Here is a 19662-nt window from a genome sequence, read left to right as displayed (position 1 = left end):
GAGAATTGCCGCGTTCTTAAGTCTATCTACACGCGTCAACAGGCTCTAGATACATCCGACAAGCCTAACGATGCAGGGGAACAGCATAACGAGGACAATGATGATGAAGACGTAGATCCCCATCACAAGTACGTCAAGCCAACCGATCGCATCCACACCATCATTGGGGGCAAAGTGTCCATTGAGACCAAACGAGAACGCAAGCTGCTCGCCCACGCTTGCTTGAATGTGGCCAACATCGACAACCTCATCGCCGATCCGCGACTTCCTCCTTGGTCTCACCACGAGATCTCCTTCAGCAGAAAGGACCAATGGGCTACTATACCTAAGCCAGGGCATTTTTCCCTGGTTCTCGATCCTTGTATCAACAAGGTTTAGTTTGACAGAGTGCTGGTTGACGGCGGCAGTTCCATCAATATACTATTCAAGAATAGTTTGCCAGCCCTGAAGATAACCCAGGCTGATCTCAAGCTATACGAGGCACAGTTCTAGGGTGTTCTCCCCAGACAGAGCTCTACACCTCTCGGGCAGATCACGCTACCTGTGCAATTTGGTACCCTAGACCACTTCCACATTGACTACGTCAACTTTGTGGTCGCCGACTTCGAAGGCACCTACCATGCTATCCTTGGTCGACCAGCGCTCACCAAGTTCATGGCCATACCTCACTATAGGCATTTGGTGCTCAAGATGCCTACTGAGAAGGGGGTTCTAACTCTCAGGGGCAACATGTACGCAGCTTACACCTATGAGGATGATAGCTTCAAAATAGCAGAGGCTCACTGACCTCTCTATTCGCATGGCCGAGACCACGTTCGATGCCAAGAAGACCCCAGCCAATCACCTGGAGATCCTAGAGCTCGAGGCCCCATGCAAGAACATCAAGTCCAAGGAGCACAAAGAGATCTAGCTGGTCGACGGTGATCCCAGCAAAACGGCCCTTTTCGAGGCCAACCTGGATCCTAAATAGGAAGACACGCTTGTCAGGTTCCTGAGAAGCAATGTGAGTGTGTTCGCATGGAAACCCGCCGACATGCCTGGTGTACCTCGGAACTTGATCGAGCACTCCTTAAATGTCGATGGCAAGGCCAAACCCATCAAGCAGAAGCTACGAAGGTTCGCTCGCGACAAAAAGGAGGCTATTAGGGTAGAAGTTACATGGCTTCTAGCAGTCGGATTTATCAAAGAAGTGTATCATCTGGAGTGGTTAGCCAACCTGGTTCTTGTACACAAAAAGAATAAGGAATGGAGAATGTGCGTTGATTACACTAATCTCAACAAACACTACCCTAAAGACCCCTTTGGCTTACCTCGCATAGACGAGGTCATAGATTCAACTACTGGTTGCGAGCTGCTTTCCTTTCTCGATTGCTACTCTGGTTATCACTAGATCGCTCTAAAAAAGGACGACCAGATCAAGACATCCTTCATCACGCCTTTCGACGCCTACTGCTACACGACCATATCGTTCAGGCTCAAGAATGCCGAGCTACCTACCAACGCGCCATACAGGCCTACCTCAAAGACGAGATAAAAGATGACCTCGTCGAGGCTTATGTTGATGATGTAGTTGTCAAAACCAAGGAAGCATATACCCTTGTCGACAACCTAGAATGCACCTTTGCAGCCCTTAACACATTCCAATGGAAATTAAACCCAAAGAAGTGCATCTTTGGTGTTCCTTCTGGTATACTACTTGGCAACGTCGTCAGTCACGACGGCATACGCCCTAACCCAGAGAAAGTCAAAGCTATCTTGGATATGAAGCCGCCCAAAAAGGTGAAGGATGTTCAGAAGCTTACCGGATGCATGGCTGCCCTCAGTCATTTCATATCAAGACTAGGCAAGAAAGGACTACCATTTTTCTAGCTGCTCAAAGCATCTGAGAAGTTTGAGTGGTCGGAGGAAGCAGACACTGCCTTTACACAGCTGAAACAATTCCTTACATCACCTCCGGTCCTCACTGCTCTCAGAGAAGACGAAACCCTCCTGCTTTACATCGCGGCAACTAATTGAGTGGTCTCCACCGCTATGGTGGTCGAGCGCGATGAGCTCGGCCATGTCTATAAGGTACAGCGACCAATTTATTTCATTAGTGAGGTGCTCAATGAATCCAAGACCAGGTACCCACAGATTCAGAAACTGATCTACGCCATACTGATTACATCCCGAAAGTTGAAATATTACTTTGATGGATATCATGTGGTGGTCATGACCGAGTACCCTCTGGGAGACATCATTCGCAATAAGGATATGAACGGGCGCATCGTCAAATGGGCAATGGAAATATGCCCTTTCTCCTTGGAATTTACAAGCCGTACTATAATCAAGTCTCAGGCACTTGTCGATTTCATCGTTGAGTGGATAGACTTAAGCACACCTGCCTCTCAGGGGCCCGCCGAGTATTGGAAGATGTACTTCGATGGCTCTCTCAACATCAACGGTGTAGGAGCAGGAGTCCTTTTTGTATCACCGTCTAGGGAGCAGCTCCGATACGTCCTCAGGATTTATTTCCTGGCGTCTAATAACGCCGCCGAGTACGAAGCATGCCTGCATGGTCTGCGCATTGTGGTCGAGCTCGGTGTCAAACGTCTCTATGTCTATGGAGACTCAACTCCAGTCATCAACCAACTCAACAAGGACTAGGATACGACCAGCGAAAAGATGGACGCATACTGCAAAGCGATCAGAAAGTTGGAAGGCAAGTTCTATGGCATCGAGTACACACATGTGGTCCAGGACAAAAATCAAGCAGCAGATGCGCTGTCAAAGTTAGGATCATCCCGAGCCAAAGCCCCACATAGCGTATTTGTTCAAGACCTGCTCACGCCCTTCATCATAGAAGAAGATCCTACGGTCGACAAGCCTCCAGACCAGCTATGGTTCCAACGCCAAACACCACCAAACCACCTCCGACCACTAAGGAGCTTGACTGGAGAGTACCTTTCATCAAGTACCTGACAGATGGTAGCGGTTACACCGATCGGACAGAAAACGAATGCCTGATGCGTCGCAGTAAGCAGTATCTGCTCGTCGATGGCAAATTGTGGCGCAAGAACGCGAAGGAGGAAATCTTGATGAAGTGTATAACCCAGGAGGATGGTGAACATCTCCTAGACCAAATCCACTCTAGCTCCTATGGCAACCACACGGCCTCGAGAACGCTGGTTGGCAAGGCTTTCTGAGCAAGGTTCTATTGGCCGTCAGCTGTAGCCGATGCAGAGAAGCTAGTCCACCATTATGAAGGTTGTCAGTTCTTCGCCAAGAGAATCCACGTACCAGCACACGAGATTCAGATGATACCAGCCTCTTGGCCCTTCGCATGCTAGGGACTGGATATGATCGGGCCTTTCAAACCGACCCCTAGGAAATTTACATACGTCTTTGTGCTGATCGACAAATTTTCCAAGTGGATAGAGTACATGCCCCTAGTCCAGGCATCTTCAAAAAAGGCTATCACATTCATCGACTAGGTCATCCACTGCTTCGGCATACCCAACAGCATCATCACTGATCTAGGTACTCAGTTCATCGGAAATGCTTTTTGGGACTTCTACGATGAAAGGAGCATAGTAGTAAAATACGTCTCGGTGGCGCACCCTAGAGCTAATGGATAGGTCGAGCGGGCAAATGGTATGATCTTGGATGCACTTAAGAAGAGGATGTACAGAGAAAATGACAAAGCTCCTGGAAGATGGCTCAAAGAGTTACCAGCCATGGTCTGGGGTCTCAGAACCTAGCCCAGTCGCAATACCGACATATCACCATACTTTATGGTTTATGGCGCTAAGACAGTGCTCCCAGCAGATATAGCCTTCAGATCAGCACAGGTAGAAAACTTCAATGAAGATAAGGACAATGAAGTACGGGAGCTAGAAGTGAATAGTGCAGAAGAGAAGCGGCTCGATTCTTGTGTACGTACAACCAAATACCTTGCTGTTTTGCACATGTACTACAACAAGAACATCAAGGAGCGGTTCTTCGTGGTTGGGGACCTGGTCCTAAAGTGGAAGACGAATTAGGCTGGTGTCCACAAACTCGCAACCCCATGGGAAGGGCCCTTCATGATCAAGGAGGTTACACGACCAACGTTTTATAGGTTAGCTCACCTAGACGGTACAGACATACCCAATTCATGGCACATCGACAAGCTTAGGTGTTTCTATGCTTAACTACTAAGATATGTACTCCTCTTGTACTTTCAATTTAATTCAATAAAGCTATTATGATTTCTCCAACTACTCTAATGTGTCATTTCAAAGTCTATTGTTATTCTAACTCTATCAGTTAAAACCGACCATCATTCCTTCTCGGGTTTTCGGAGCAGGCCTTGTCTCCAGTTTCTCTCAATGCGTGCATGGGATCCGCTCTCTACGCTACGGGTGATCGGCAGGTGCTCTCTGGTTTGACTTGTGTGTTTCTACGTGTGCACAAACACTCCGACCGCAAGACAAACCAGGGCCATACAAACCTTTCAGGATGACGTGTCAACTAAACTGGTACAACTAAATAGAACGTCAACATGTTCTAACTTAGTTACATCGGTACGATGCCCGGGCTTAAAAACATTTTCTACAAAACAAACAAGCTCATGTTGTTATACAGTTACGTTATTACAAGCTTACCTAAAAAGGTCCAAGTTTACAATAACACAACTACATCTTCTTCTACAGCTATAGCCTACACTATTGGCTAGTCGGGGCACGTGGCACCTACTGCTCGCTAGGCCTGACATCGTGCAAGGGTCTCGGGGACTCTGGCATTGATCAAGCTAAAGAAGATGGCCCCACCGATGCCTGGCTGGTCAAGACCGTAGGCTTCGCCGGTTGGCTTAAAAATGACGGTGCTTCCAGCTGACTTGTTGATGGCATTCCCCGTACAGGTGGTGTTGCGCCTCCACATAGGTTAATGTCGCCAATTATTTTCACCGACAAGTCCAGCTGGGTCATCCGTAGCTCCTCAGCCTTGTCTGGATCTACCTCCTTCGGGTATCCAGCCTCCAGGCGCTTGAGATAGATCAAGAGGTAGTGAGCACATACCATGCTTAGCACATGTGCATCTGTGTACTCACCCGCCTCCTTCACAAACTCCTAGAACCATCCCCATGCCTTTCGGCATCTCTCGATCAATCCTAGTTGCGGCGTCCTTGGCACGTCATCTGTTAGCACTAGATCAATGAGGTTAAGGACCGGCAAAGTGCCCGTTGCCACCTCCTGGCATCGGTTTTTCTAGGTGTCACGATCCTTGGTGATCTGTTGGCACTACGCCTTCTAGCCATCGTGGTCTTTTATCACGACCTCCAGATGCTTCTTTGCATTGATTTTTAAAATTGCAAATCGTACATGCTATTAAGACACTATATTATGCTAAACTTCGGTAAGCAACCAAAATGAGCAAAGGGGTTTGGAAAACTTACTTTTTAGATCCTCTATCATCTTGGTCGTGTGGTCTCGGAGCTACGACTGGTCTTGCGCTAGTCTTCTGTTGTCCTCTTTTAGGCGATCACACTCTATGACCGCACGACTGTTCTCCTCTCGGAGACGGATCACTTCAGCTTCTAAGCCTGCACTACAGCTGTTACTACCAACAACGCAACAGCACTTGTTAGTAGTCGGTATGATAAAATGGCTACTTACTTGTTCTTTCCCGCTCTTTATTACTGAGCTAGATGACCAGGTTCTGGTTCTAGGACTCTTGCACCGTCTTTTCATGGTTGGCAGCTTCAAGTCGGTGGTGCAAGCATTCCACCTCAGCCGTCAACTCCTTGTTGCTTGTAGTGATCCCCTTAATCTGGTCGAAGCATTTCTTGTGGTATCTTGCGGTCTTCAATAAGTCCTGTGTGCAGATTGCTAAGTAAGACAGCTGTGACTAGACAGCGAGATCAGGGGGTGAAGCGAAGCCAGGTAGGGGGTGTGCGTACTGCTCTCCGGACGAACAAGATGGTCATCATCCCCACTTCCATGGCTACGCCGAACGGCCTCACATTCACCATCGGTCAGATCACCTAGACCACTGGCTCCGACAACTCCATCGCCATGACCATGGAGGAGGCACGGATTCAATCTGCGTCGATCACTGCTTCACCTGCATCGGCTATGTCTCCGACCATAGTGGATCTGGCTCTAGCCACACCAGCATCGTCTTTAGCCACGCCGACAACCCATCATCCGCTTCCTCGCTACAAAGGGAGGCAGATCGACAACACCGACCTGCTCGACTCCATCGATCGGGTCGGTGCTAAGCTTGCTGAAACCCTAGCTCTGGTAAGTTCGATTCAAACTCAACCTAATGAGCAGGTAACCACTACCCACAACAGATCTACCTGACCAGCTTAGGCTAGTCGTCCTACACGACTCGGTACGGATCTCGTGGTCATGTCTACTCCTAAAGGGTGCTCCGTTCGTCGCCGACCAGCCCCCGCGATGGGTCCCCGGCACTCTGAGTGTGAAGCCTTGATGGAGAACTACTAGGCTCAGCCCTACGACCTGCGCAACTTTGTCAACATGATCTGGATTGAGGAGTATCAAGAAGGATCGGTCCACACAGTTCTAGAGGGCGGCTCAAGCTCCCCGTCTGGCATCGCATCTAATGGCTCTGTCCACACCGAGCTCTAGCATCATGATAATGAAGGCATTGAATATGATCTGGATATCCCAGACCATGCCCCAGGGTTCCCACAATTCCCATCCTTCCCACCAAGGCGAGGAGACTTGATCAATGTCATCAGTAATGATGAGCCACCAGCAGTTGGTGAAACAGAACAAGAAAGGCTAGCACGCGAAGCACGTAATATTGACCGGTTCAATCGCCAACAAGCTGAAGCCGAGGCAGAAGAGGAGGCACGACGCATAAGGGTCCAGCCAGGCGACCTTAACAATGCCTTTGATAGGGTGGGGGACAAGCAGGTCTTTAGGACTCTAAGCGCCAACGTAGCCATTGCTATGGCGACAATGTAATGACTACCCAATACCCCGAAAACTCAGGCAATTCATGATGATGTACAAGCCTACGTGACGGTTGCTATGGCCCAGACCACAGAGATTGCAAACCAAGCCCAAGCTCCGTCCATCTTAGTCGAATCAACCCACAGTCGCTAGTACTCAAGTCACCCACAGTCACCCAACCAACGTGGCTCGCGTAATAATGACCCATCAGACAACTGTCAAGGCAGAAACGGTGGTCATGATGGTGGTCGGGATGACAACCACCACAACAACCGGGACGATAATCGACAAGACAACCACGACAATCGCCGTGGTAACCATGGTCGTAGGGTCAACCAGGATGGCAATTGGGGTCGCCGTGATGGCAATAACGATCTTCGCCATTCCCTCAGAGAATGCGATCTGCGCGATCACATTAACCAAAGAGCCAACGATCGTGCATCCCATGAAAGCTATCGCCGTATGGAATATGATACTACCCACGGCCCTCTAGGTTTGAAGCAGTTTACTCCACACCTTCGCCAAGTCATATGGCCCAAGAACTTCAAGCTCGAAAAACTTTAGAAGTACGATGGCAAGGAGAACCCTGAATTATGGGTCATGATCTATGAAACCGCGTGCAGATCAGCCATGGCTGATGAGCATGTTATGTCTAATTACTTCCCAGTCGCCATTAGCCATGTAGGCCACCAATGGCTGGTCAGCTTGCCAGTGAACTACTTTGATTCTTGGCAAGAGCTCAAGCAAGCATTCATCGACAACTTCATTGCTACTTGCGAGCAACCCAGCAACAAATATGATCTGCAGCGGATTCGAGATCACAAAGATGAGCCACTACGTGAGTACGTCCGACGCTTCTTGGAGATGCGCATCAAGGTCCCGTCAATCTCCGACAACGAGGCAATCGAGGCTTTCATCACTGGTCTTTGCTTCCATGATGCCCTAAGGGACAAGCTCCTCCACAAAAAACCTGAATCAGTCACAGTGCTCCTAGCCACTGCTAAAAAATATGCGATGCCGATGATGCTAAAAAGATAATCATCGAAGAAGCAGCAAGGGTTCCACGCTCTGACCAACCCCCACACCACAACGACTACTACGGCAACCATGGTCAGAACAATAATTTTGATCACCACAACCAGCGCAATGATTCCCGCGACCACTGCGACCAGCGTAATTAGTGGCGTAATCGCCGTGACGATTATAGGGGCAAGCGTGCTTAGGAAGACAACCGCGAGGTCAACACCGTTAAAAAAGGTGGCGGACGTCGCAACTATGAAGAAGACTACGCCAAAGCATTGAAAGGACCCTGCCAGCTCCATGCCAAGTCAAACCATACCATGGAGAATTGCCGCGTTGTCAAGTCTATCTACACGCGTCAATAGGCTCTAGATACATTCGACAAGCCTAACGACGTAGGGGAACAGTGCAACGAGGACAACGATGATGAAGACGCAGATCCTTGTCACAAGTATGTCAAGCCAACTGATCACGTCCACACCATCATTGCGTTCTCGTTTGGTCTCAATGGACACTTTGCCCCTAATGATGGTGTGGACACGATCAGTTGGCTTGACGTACTTGTGACGAGGATCTATGTCTTCATCATTGTTGTCCTCGTTGCGCTGTTCCCCTACGTCGTTAGGCTTGTCGGATGTATCCAGAGCCTATTGACGCGTGTAGATAGACTTGAGAATGCGGCAATTCTCCATGGTATGGTTTGACTTGGGATGGAGCTGACAGGGTCCTTTCAATGCTTTGGTGTAGTCTTCTTCGTAGTTGCGATGTCCGCCACCTTTTTTAACGGTGTTGACCTCGCCGTCGTCTTCCTGAGCACGCTTGCCCCTATAATCGTCACGGCGATTACGCCACTGATTACACTGGTCACAGTGGTCGCGGGAATCGTTGCGCTAGTTGCGGCGATCAAAATTGTTGTTCCAACCATGGTTGCCATGGTAGTCGTCGCTGTGTGGGGGGTGGTCGGAGCGTGGAACCCTTGCTGCTTCTTCGATGATTATCTTTTTAGCATCATCGGCATCCGCATATTTTTTAGCAGTGGCTAGGAGCACTGTGACTGATTCAGGTCTTTTGTGGAGGAGCTTGTCCCTTAGGGCATCGTGGAAGCAGAGACCAGTGATGAAAGCCTCGATTGCCTCGTTGTTGGAGATTGATGGGACCTTGATGCGCATCTCCGAGAAGCGTCGGACGTACTCATGCAGTGGCTCATCTTTGCGATCTCGAATCCACTGCAGATCATATTTGTTGCCAGGTTGCTCGCAAGTAGCAATGAAGTTGTCGATGAATGCTTGCTTGAGCTCTTGCCAAGAATAAAAGTAGTTCACCGGCAAGCTGACCAGCCATTGGTGGCCTGCGTGGCCGATGGCGACTGGGAAGTAATTAGACATGACATGCTCATCAGCCATGGCTGATCTGCACATGGTTTCGTAGAGCATGACCCATAATTCAGGGTTCTCCTTGTGTCGTACTTCTGAAGTTTTTTGAGCTTGAAGTTCCTAGGCCATATGACTTGGTGAAAGTGTGGAGTAAACTACTTCAAACCCGGAGGGTCATGGGTAGTATCATATTCCATACGACGATAGCTTTTGTGGGATGCACGATCGTTGGCTCTTTGGTTAATGCAATCGCGTAGATCGCGTTCTCTGAGGGAATGGCGGAGATCGTTATTACCATCACGGCGACCTCGATTGCCATCCTGGTTGACCTACGACCGTGGTTACCACGGCAATTGTCATGGTTGTCTCGTCGATTATCGTCCTAGTTGTTGCGGTGGTTGTCATCCCGACCACCATCATGACCACTGTTTCTGCCTTGATGGTTGTCTGATGGGTCGTTGTTGCGCGAGCCATGTTGGTTGGGTGATTGTGGGAGACTTGAGTACTGGCGACTGTGGGTTGATTCGACTGAGACGGACGGAGCCCGGGCTTGGTTTGCAATCTCTGCTGTCTAGGCCATAGCAGCCGTCAGGTAGGCTTGTACATCATCACGAATTGCCTAAGTTTCCAGGGTATTGGGTAGTTGTTGCATTGTCGCCATAGCAATGGCTACGTTGGCGCTTGGAGTCCTGAAGACCTGCTTATCCCCCACCCTATCAAAGGCATTGTTAAGGTCACGTGGCTGGACCCTTATGCGTCGTGCCTCCTCTTCTGCCTCGGCTTAGGCTTGTCGGCGATTGAACCGGTCAATATTGCGTGCTTCGTGTGCTAGCCTTTCTTGTTCTGTTTCACCAACTACCGGTGGCTTATCATTACTGATGACATTGATCAAGTCTCCTCGCCTTGGTGGGAAGGATGGGAATTGTGGGAACCCCAGGGCGTGGTCTAGGATATCCAGATCGTATTCAACGCCTTCATTATCATGATGCTGGAGCTCAGTGTGGACAGAGCCATTAGATGCGATGCCGGACGGGGAGCTCGAGCCGCCCTCTAGAACTGTGTGGACTGATCCTTCTTAATACTCCTCAATCCAGACCATGTTGATGAAGTTGCACAGACCGTAGGGCTGAGCCTGGTAGTTCTCCATTGAGGCTTCGCACTCGAAGAGCCAAGGACCCATTGTGGGGGCTGGTCAGTGATGAACGGAGCGCCCTTTAGGAGTAGACGTGACCACGAGATCCATACCGAGTCACGCAGGACGACTGGCCCGAGCTAGTCGGGTAGATCTATTGTGGGTAGTGGTTACCTGCTCATTAGGTTGAGTTTGAATCGAACTTACCAGAGCTAGGGTTTTAGCAAGCTTAGCGCTGACCCGATCGATGGAGTCGAGCAGGTCAGTGTTGTTAATATGCCTCCCTTTATAGCGAGGAAGTGGATGATGGGTTGTCGGCGTGGCTAAAGACGATGCTGGTGTGGCTGGAGCTAGATCCACCATGGTCGAAGCCATAGCCGATGTAGGTGAAGTAGTGGTCGACGCAGATTGAATCCGCGCCTCCTCCGTGGTCATGGCGATGGAGTTGTCAGAGCCGGTGGTCCAGGTGATCTGACCGATGGTGAACGTGAGGCCATTCGGCGTAGCCATGGAAGCGGGGATGATGACCATCTTGTTTGTCCGGAGAGCAGTATGCACACCCCCTACCTAGACAAGGGTGGCACAAGCTTGGGTGGCAAACGTTATGATGGACAAAACTATCGAGTTGATCTTGAAAAGGTAGAGTGCAGTTGCAACGTCCCTCAGATCATGCATGCCCCTTGCTCTCATATGATCATGGCCTGTAGGGTTTGTGGGTACAACTATGAGGATTTGCCATATATGTCACCCTTGTATCTCTGTTCGAACACCGTTAGTATTTGGGAAATGAGCTTCGAGCCATACCTTGACCTAACATAGTGGCCACCTTATAATGGTTATGACTACATGTCGCATCCGGATCTAACAAAGGTTGGGAAGGGTAGGAGGAAGAAGAAGCGACTCAAGGGGGACATGGACGCTATGAGACGGTATGACGAAGACATGTACGGCGAGGGAGACTTTAACGAGACCCATGGCAGGAATCTTTGCTCTATTTGCAAAGAATCTAGTCATAAGGCTAGCAGGTATAGAAGACGATGGCAGCAGGTGCTTTTCATATTGTGTTTGTATTGCATAATAAGTAGTTCAAATTTTGCAATGCTACATAATGTTATTTTGAATACTCTAATCCTTTGTTTATCTATTTATAATAGGATGGCCCCTCTCACGCTACAACGGATGTATCCCCTTCTTGAGGTGGAGTATGACGACCCCCTTCTTCCACCGGATGACGAGGTTTCCAAGAGGCGTTCGAGGGATCCTTACATTCCTAGGACTTAGTTCATTACATCGAACTTATATCGAATGAATATTATCATCCGAAACTTGCAGACTCATGAACCAATGAAAATGTTATGTGGCAACTTGTCGTCTATTTATTTGCTTCATATTCATTTCAACTTGCGCACGATCGTGGCAGCACTTGTAGTTGTTTACAGCACCGATAGTAGCTCAATTGAGGCTGATCGGTTTCTGTCCACATCACTACCGCGTCGTGGGCTATGACGCATCACTGTCGCACCGTGGACTATGGCGTGGCAGAACCAGTGGGCTATGGTGCCATATTCGAGATAATTTCACTCGATTATGTTCGTTTTAGAAATTCTCAACGCATGATACAAACGGATGGGATCACTTAAGATCGACCATGGGTAATTCGAGCACATGATACATGGGTACAATACATCAAAAGTTCAAATAGAATATAAGACAACACAATAGAATTTCTAGTACATAGCTACATTGATCATTAATAAAGCATGAAACTAACAAACGGCGCAATAAAAAACCCTAAGTCAGAAACATACTGAGTAAGCAACTCGTCGTTCGAGTACCAATCCTCAACCACAACCCTATTGCTATGGCTAGGCTCACCTGCATTTCCCTGATCTGCCTTTCACCTATAGTAAACGGCCTCTGCTTCATCTATGGCCTGAGACAAGAACATGTTCTCTTCCTCCTCGTTCATGTGGCTAGGCTCACCTGCATTGCTCTGACCTCCATGTCGGCTATCGTAAGCGGTCTCCGCTTCATCTATGGCCTAAGTGAAGAACGCGTCATCATCCTCCTCCGCCTGTAAGCCCGCCTCTGCTAGAGCGATGAGCTTGCTCAGTCTGCCAATGTCGTCCTCAGCCTCCTCCATCTGTAAGCCCACCTCTGCTAGAGCGATGAACTCGCTCAGTCTACCAGTGTCATCCTCAGCCTTCTTTGCCTACAAGCCCGCCTCTGCTAGAGAGATGAGCCACCTCTATAGCATGTTCCTTGCTGTATCCAATCCCTTACATAAGCCACCTTTGTAGCATGTTCCTCGCTGCATCCAATCCCTTCATGTATAAAATGCAATCAGTTAGCAACGCGATTATATTACATTTAAAATTAGGTAACGAAAAAAGGCTTTCAAGCACTCACTGGCACATAATGCAACAATATGCTCATTCAAGACCTGCATCTATACTCTTGTGTCCTCCCTTGCATCCTTCCTTGCCCTCTCCTCCTCTAACGTCATCCATCTCTTCAATCCCCATTTGTCAAGCCCAACATCGATCGGGTTACAAATACCGCGTTGTCTAGCAAACTCACGCATCTTGTCTTTGTGATGTTTAACTAATAGGTTGACGTAGTCAGGTCCATATTCCCTCTTCCGTGCAATTACTTGCTTCCCCTTTAGTTCATCCAAGAACTTAGCTTGACCATCATCACATTCCCACCTACATTTCCTAGTGCTCTGTTCAAACGAAAATTATATCATATATGTCTTAGCAAAAGAAATAAAATACGATTTCATGGTTACCACAAAAATAACCAACCTCATCATAGTCAACCATATGGCCGCAATAATGGCCTATTCCAAGCTTCGAAGGAACTAGACCGTAGTTGGATTTAACACCACATTCGCACTTGACTGGAGGTGCTTTATAAATTAACCTTTCTTTCTTCTTTTGCTTTGCCTTTAGAGGTTCTTCTAGCCATTGGTTCTTAGGACCATACAACCACTCCTTGAAACGACACTTCGCCATTGAATACACCTAAATAAGGTGACATTAGTACATGAACACATATAGCTCAACTTTTCAACACATACACTTTGCATTTACTTCATGCTTGTTTGCACACACAAACTCCAACGTATTCTTAGGGTTTATCACAGCTCGATCTCCATAATCGCACAGAGGAGGTTTCTCAAGTCGTCTAACTATGGCTAAGTGCTTCTCCTTAGCCATCATTGGAGGGGGGTTAGGGGGAGGTGGAACCCACCGCTCGAAGTGCTCTCGTGGATGTCGCCCTCTTCACCAATCGTTGAAAAGGATGTATCTGGGGTCAAACTTGTCTGCACCATCGATCCACTGAAAGAAAAAGCACCTCTCATGGGCCTACACAACAAAATTCCAACAAAAAATTAGTAACCTAGTAATACAAATGAAGAAAAAAACATGCGAAAACAATTACTTACATTAAAACGACTGCATGTGTTGAAGCAACGAGCCGCTGTGTCCGGAATTCCGGATGTCTCGATTGAAACACGTCGGCTGGACGACCACAATCACAGTTAGGGACATGGAGTTCAGGAGAGACGGTGACATCTTTGCTAGACTCGTCGGGGTACAATTCTCTAGGACAACCCCGTTTTCGCCATAACTGCTCCCAAAATATGTCTTCCATCTAATAAAATAGTTTAAATTAAACATCAATCAAAACAACGCAAATTAATGTAAAATATAATCATTTACATTGCAACTAAAATAATATAACCAACACTTATAGCAACAAAAATATACATGGTAAACATACTTCTAACTAAATAATTAACCTTAATATTGACAAAGCCAAGGAAAAGAGATGAAAGAAGACATATCCCCTTTGTAAGGAGGGATCTAGAGGGAGCATCCCAATCAAATCCAAGCCAAGGATATATCGACACACAAGGTTGGAGAAGATAGGATAGGATAGGATAACAAGGGTAGCTGCCGCTAACTTGCATGTCCTTGCAAAGCATGTCCTTTTACAAGGATAGGTCATTATTGTTGGGACTTTAGACCGGTGTACATACTTATCTTTCATAATGTATATTTGATGAACCATAGCTTAATAGTGTAGAGACTATGGCACATGCATTTAGTATTACTAGATTCGCATTTAAAAGTACTTTCATATTGTGTAAATTTTATAGCCATGACCGATGCAGTATAAAAATGTCAAGATATGATCTTGATGACCACAACAAATCAAACTAGGCCATATATATGTTTTGAAATGGAGGGCTATATAGAGTAGATTATTTGCTACCCCCTCAATTACTTTTGTTGAGGTGTATTTGGATTTGAGTCTCTAGAAGTATATTTTGACTATTAGCTACTCTTAGAAGACATCATCAATGGTTGTGAAATCAAATCAGGTTAAAAATGTGTGGAATGCGTGAAATCATAGAAAGTTTTAGCGTATTGTTTGACGTACTCCCTATGATATTTTTTAAATGATGAACTCGTATGATGCAAATCCAAAACAATGAGTTATTATTTCCCCCCTTTTGATCCAACATGTGTGCCTTGACTAACTCCCGTTGCTCTCCTTCCTTGGTTTGCAGCTAGATCCTGCTGATGTCAAGCTAACCTAATAGTATCGAACCATCAATTTGATAATCTCCGCCTCAGAACATGACCACCATTTGTTCTTGGTCACCCACGGTCGACGTTACCCTTATCACTTTTGTTGTCTTGTGCACTACCCATTTAGTCATCAGGTTAGCCTACTTCCTTGGCTTTTCCCCTAGTTTGGCACCCACTCAAACCTTGAACCCTGAATTTGACTGAGGTTGATGCCAATGGTACAAAAATAATGGTGCATGTGGTGTTATCAATCTCGTTTGGAGTACTAACCATTTGCATTGTTGTTGTTACTTGATACGAGAAAGTACATCTTGTAGCAATTAAGGAGATGTTTAAACTAGCACTAACATTTGTAAGGTGGAATACAAAAATCATGTTCAAGGTGAGAATCAAGATGGTTTAATGAATGACGTGTGTGTGGTAATTTGACTAGTCCAAATGTTGTGGGGTCACTAATAAAGGTGAAGGTTGGACTTGTATAAGGGATGAGAAAAACATAAGTCCATATGGATTGTTTAAACCATTTCTTTTATCTTTGTTTGCGAGTATATAAATTTTTATGAACTTATTGACAACATAGGACTTATTGCTTCATCCACTGTGAAAATAATTTCATAATATATAACCCTTTTTATATTATATCCTTACACATATTTGGTAGTTAAGGTGACACATTCAATATATTAATGTATCCATGGACTTAAATTTCTAGCCGGAGAAAGCACCCGATATGAATGAATACATATGTTGTTTGTAAGGAGAGATCACGACCCAAGCATCCCAATTCCCAAACAAATCCAAGCCAAGGAATCAAGGATACATGGACCCACAAGGATAGAGAAGACCAGATAGGAATTAGGATAACAAGGATAGCTGTGACTGACATGTATGCCTCTTGCGAAGCATGTCCTTTATTTTTCTTAAAAGTAATGAATTTGAAGTCCTTAATATATATTTGAATAACCATTAGCTTAATAATATACAGACTATTGCATACATATTTAACGTTATGAGATTCACATTTAAAAATACTTTTTTGTGTAAATTTTATAGCCATGATCGATGCAGTATAAAACCACCAAGCATGATCTTGATATGACCTCACCAAGTCAAACTAGGCCAAGAGTAGATTATTTACTACTCACTCCATTCCTTTTTATGAGGTGTATTATGATTTGAGTAAGTTTTTAGAAGTATACTTTGACCATTAGTTGTTCATACAAGACATCATCAATGGTCGCAAAATCAAAATTTTGTGTTGAAAAATGTGTGGAATGTGAAACCACTGATGTAACTCATATAATAAAACAAACTCTTAAATATTACTCCATCCGTTCCAAATTATAATTCGTTTAACTTTTTTGACCTCAAGTTTGACCTCTCGTCTTTATTCAAAAAAATTGTGTAAACATAGTCAAATTTAAGTCATTCTTGAAGAACTTTTGTTAATAAAGCCCACAACAAATGAAGTGATATCTAGCACAATTTTTTGAATAAGACGAGTGGTCAAACTTAGAGTAAAAAAAAAGTCAAACGAACTGTAACTTGGAACGGATTTAGTACATAAACATGTATGCAATTTATCAATTACTAATTAAAATTTGTGAAGTTTGAATTTATTAATCTTAATATCCTCTATGTTTTGAAACGGATGGAGTACGGCAATATAGATTCTAAATAAATGTATGGACAGGAAGAGGGGTACACAGAGATGTGGACTGGTCCTCGGAGTACTAAGTGAGGCCGACAGCATTGCTAATAACCACGCTAATCTTCTAGTGCTAATAGTAGCCATAGCTACTGGACATCGTCGCAATCAAGCAATCTGACACGTCGTAGAATATAGTACTACATGTGGGATATAGATGTCTAGAAAAAGGGAGCCAAGCCAGGAAGGTGTGGCATTGGCTCTCGCGTTTTGCTGGTGACCACGTGAGCGTGTAAGGTCACTGCTGCCTCCACGTCGCCTCGATATCGCACGCGCCCTCCCCCCTGTTTGTAAAGTCATCATCATCATGGTTTATGGATTATATTGCTTGATGGTTTTTTTTTGCAACAACTAATCACAGGACAATAATTAACCTTGAAGTGAATAATAATAACCTAAACTAATCCACATATTTGTTGCCCAGTTCTGGCATGAGCAAGAAGATGGAAATGGAAAGGAAAAGGAGAAGGGAATTCTCTCGGCTAAATCGAACACGAAAGACTAGTTGTTGAAGCGCCTAAAAGGTAGGAGGAAGAACTGTTCATGCCGAATGGCACAGAATGCCCGTGGGTGGGTACGGCGCAGCGCACGACAAACAATCAAGCTAGCTGCCGGACATGCAGAACATCACGATGCGCTTATATCTACTAAATGCACCGATGTACGCACGCACGTACCCGGTTGAAGACCATGAAGCCGAGGTCGAGCTGCACGGTGCCGGCGTCGGCGTCCTCGACGGCCACGGTCCTGGCGTGCCCACCGAGGTAGTCCTCCTTCTCGTACACGGTCACCCTCGCGCCGCCGCTCCTCGCCAGCCCGCTCACGCCGGCGCCCACCACCGCCACTCTCATCCTGGCCTCGGCCTCTCTACCTAATCTCCAGGATTGGATTCGCAAGCGCGCAGCAGCTACTCTCACTCTCAGTCCTGGCGCGCCTTCCCTTTTAGCCGTGCCTGTGTCATGTGTGATGGGTTGCCGTGGCCGCTGCCCGCTGGACAGGGAGGCCCAGGGTCTGTGGGACTGTGGCTCTGGAACCGGGTGGGAGTGGGAAATCACGCGCGCGCACAGGCACAGCTTACAGCTAGACCGACGCGTCTGGATGTGATACGCGGACCAGCTGCTTAATTGCTATTTCCGACACGCACGCATTGCTTCCGCATCTCGTCGTTTGCTGCTGCGTGTTTCAAACTTTATTCGTTCTCCGGAACGGTCAGGAGTACTACCTAAAGTGTTAAGAAAAACGATAGATGCCTAGGCGGTGCAACACCGTCACGTTTAAGTGCTATTCATTCATTATTTGTCCTTATATTCACGTACACTCCCCCTTCCCCCGGTCACATAAACAACTAGGTCAACATACACCGTGTGTTGCTGTGTGAGTTTAGAAAGTGAGATCTTGTGAATGGCAAATAAATGAATCGTCCTGCAAGAACCACAAACTTGCACTAAAAGTGGAATAAAAATATGGTATTACAAGTGAGTTGTACCCCCTAGAGCATTCCATCCTCTCCCAAATCGAAAGGCAACCGCCCTCTAGCTCGCCTCGGACGGCCGTATCGGTGCCTCCGTGTGCGGGTTCGCCGCGCTGCGCCGCCATGCCCGCACGAAGAGGTCCCATTCGCAGTGGGAATTGCTGTGTTATTATTCCGCCTTCCAACTGAATCATCTAAGACAGGTCTTTGTTCGTCCCATCTCTCAACTTCTGCGCCAGCTTCAGTATCAACATCCGTGCACGAGTTTCGCCGCCGGACTCCATCGACCTCGGCGTCAATCCTGCTTCCGTCCGCGGCGTCCTCATGTTATCTGCTCTGTGATGTGAAGTGCTCGCCATCAGGCGTTTTCATTTATCAGCAGGCAACTCTGCGATGGTGAGCACTTTCACTGCACACCAAGTGTTTGGCTAAATGCTTCAGTCAACGGCAGTGAACCAACCATGGGATCCTCCTCGGATTTGGCTCCTCATTTGGACTTCAATCTTGGTCTGGAATTCCAAGATGAGATTCGACGGCGCTACAAGTCTCCGGTACATCATTCTTATCCCACTCCCAATGGCTCGTTCTTCCTCCTGGTCACATTCCGTCGTTTCCTGTTCCGCCTGACTGAGGATACGGTTGCTCTGGCACTGCAATCCTGTTTGGGTGGCAAAGCTCTGGACTTTCATGTTCAATTCCTAAGCAACAATCATTTTCGGTTCTCGGTGTTCTCGAAAGATGTTGGCTTCTTTGTTTACAAACTCCGCAGAGTCATTACCAACATGTTTGATATCTATTTTCATCTTTGGAACAATGGCACACCCCACTGGGAACGTGAGAAGCATGCATGGGAGATCGAGCAAGAAAAAGAATGGACAAAGGTCCTGTCGCGCAGTTCAAAAAAGGCTGCTGCTAAGGCTTCAAAATCCCAAAAGAAAGTTAGTTTTGCTAAACAGCTGGTCCAGCAGTCCTCTCCCAAATGCTCTCCTCCACGGCATCTCAAGTTTGGAGCCTTTACAGTGAAAGTTTCATGCAACGTCTCTGAACCTTCTGATCGTCTGGTTTTTGGGAATGCCAAGTTGAATTTTCATGCAGATCATGATCATGTTCATCGGTATTCAGATCTTGAACAGCCACGGGACATGCAGCGGCAGGGAGACATCACATGTTTTGAGCAGCCACGGGACATGCAACGGCAGGGAGACATCCCCGCTGCAGGCGATGCTGACCATTCAAAACTCAAGATCGTCTCTGGACCTTGTACTCGCTGCATGAACATGGGCCACACTCGCCCGAACTGTCCTGGTATGCTCCGGTGTTGGGCCTGCCACAATTTTGGCCACATCAAAAAAATATGCTTATCCCGTAGCAGACCCAATCTCATTTGGCAACCGAAACCTCCGAGAGACA

At 46.8% G+C, this 19662-nt stretch overlaps 1 protein-coding gene across 1 annotated transcript; it reads right to left on the bottom strand.

Moving 5' to 3' along the window:
- Positions 1-12165: 12165 nt before the first annotated feature.
- LOC136549989 (uncharacterized) lies at positions 12166-17833 on the bottom strand. Its single transcript, XM_066541420.1, has 5 exons — positions 17459-17833; positions 13921-14129; positions 13277-13840; positions 12879-13194; positions 12166-12793 (listed from the first exon to the last, which is right to left on the bottom strand). Exons 1-3 carry the CDS (start codon positions 17630-17632, stop codon positions 13690-13692), a joined length of 534 nt encoding a protein of 177 aa, XP_066397517.1. The 5' UTR covers positions 17633-17833; the 3' UTR covers positions 12166-12793; positions 12879-13194; positions 13277-13689.
- Positions 17834-19662: the final 1829 nt, after the last annotated feature.

Source organism: Miscanthus floridulus, chromosome 4 (genome assembly GCF_019320115.1).
Source record: "Miscanthus floridulus cultivar M001 chromosome 4, ASM1932011v1, whole genome shotgun sequence".
Taxonomy (NCBI): Eukaryota; Viridiplantae; Streptophyta; class Magnoliopsida; order Poales; family Poaceae; genus Miscanthus; species Miscanthus floridulus.
Note: the sequence above shows the minus strand (reverse complement) of the source record. Positions and strands in the feature narration are given on the sequence as shown.

What these genes read in the sequence shown, in the direction of transcription:
- LOC136549989 (XM_066541420.1), bottom strand. Translation starts at nt 17,632, where the DNA reads ATGAGAGTGGCGGTGGTGGGCGCCGGCGTGAGCGGGCTGGCGAGGAGC. An exon ending in GCTTCATGGTCTTCAACCGG is followed by an intron (nt 14,130 to 17,458) that starts GTACGTGCGTGC and finishes CTATTTTATTAG; the next exon opens with ATGGAAGACATATTTTGGGA. An exon ending in ACACATGCAGTCGTTTTAAT is followed by an intron (nt 13,841 to 13,920) that starts GTAAGTAATTGT and finishes TTTGTTGTGTAG; the next exon opens with GCCCATGAGAGGTGCTTTTT.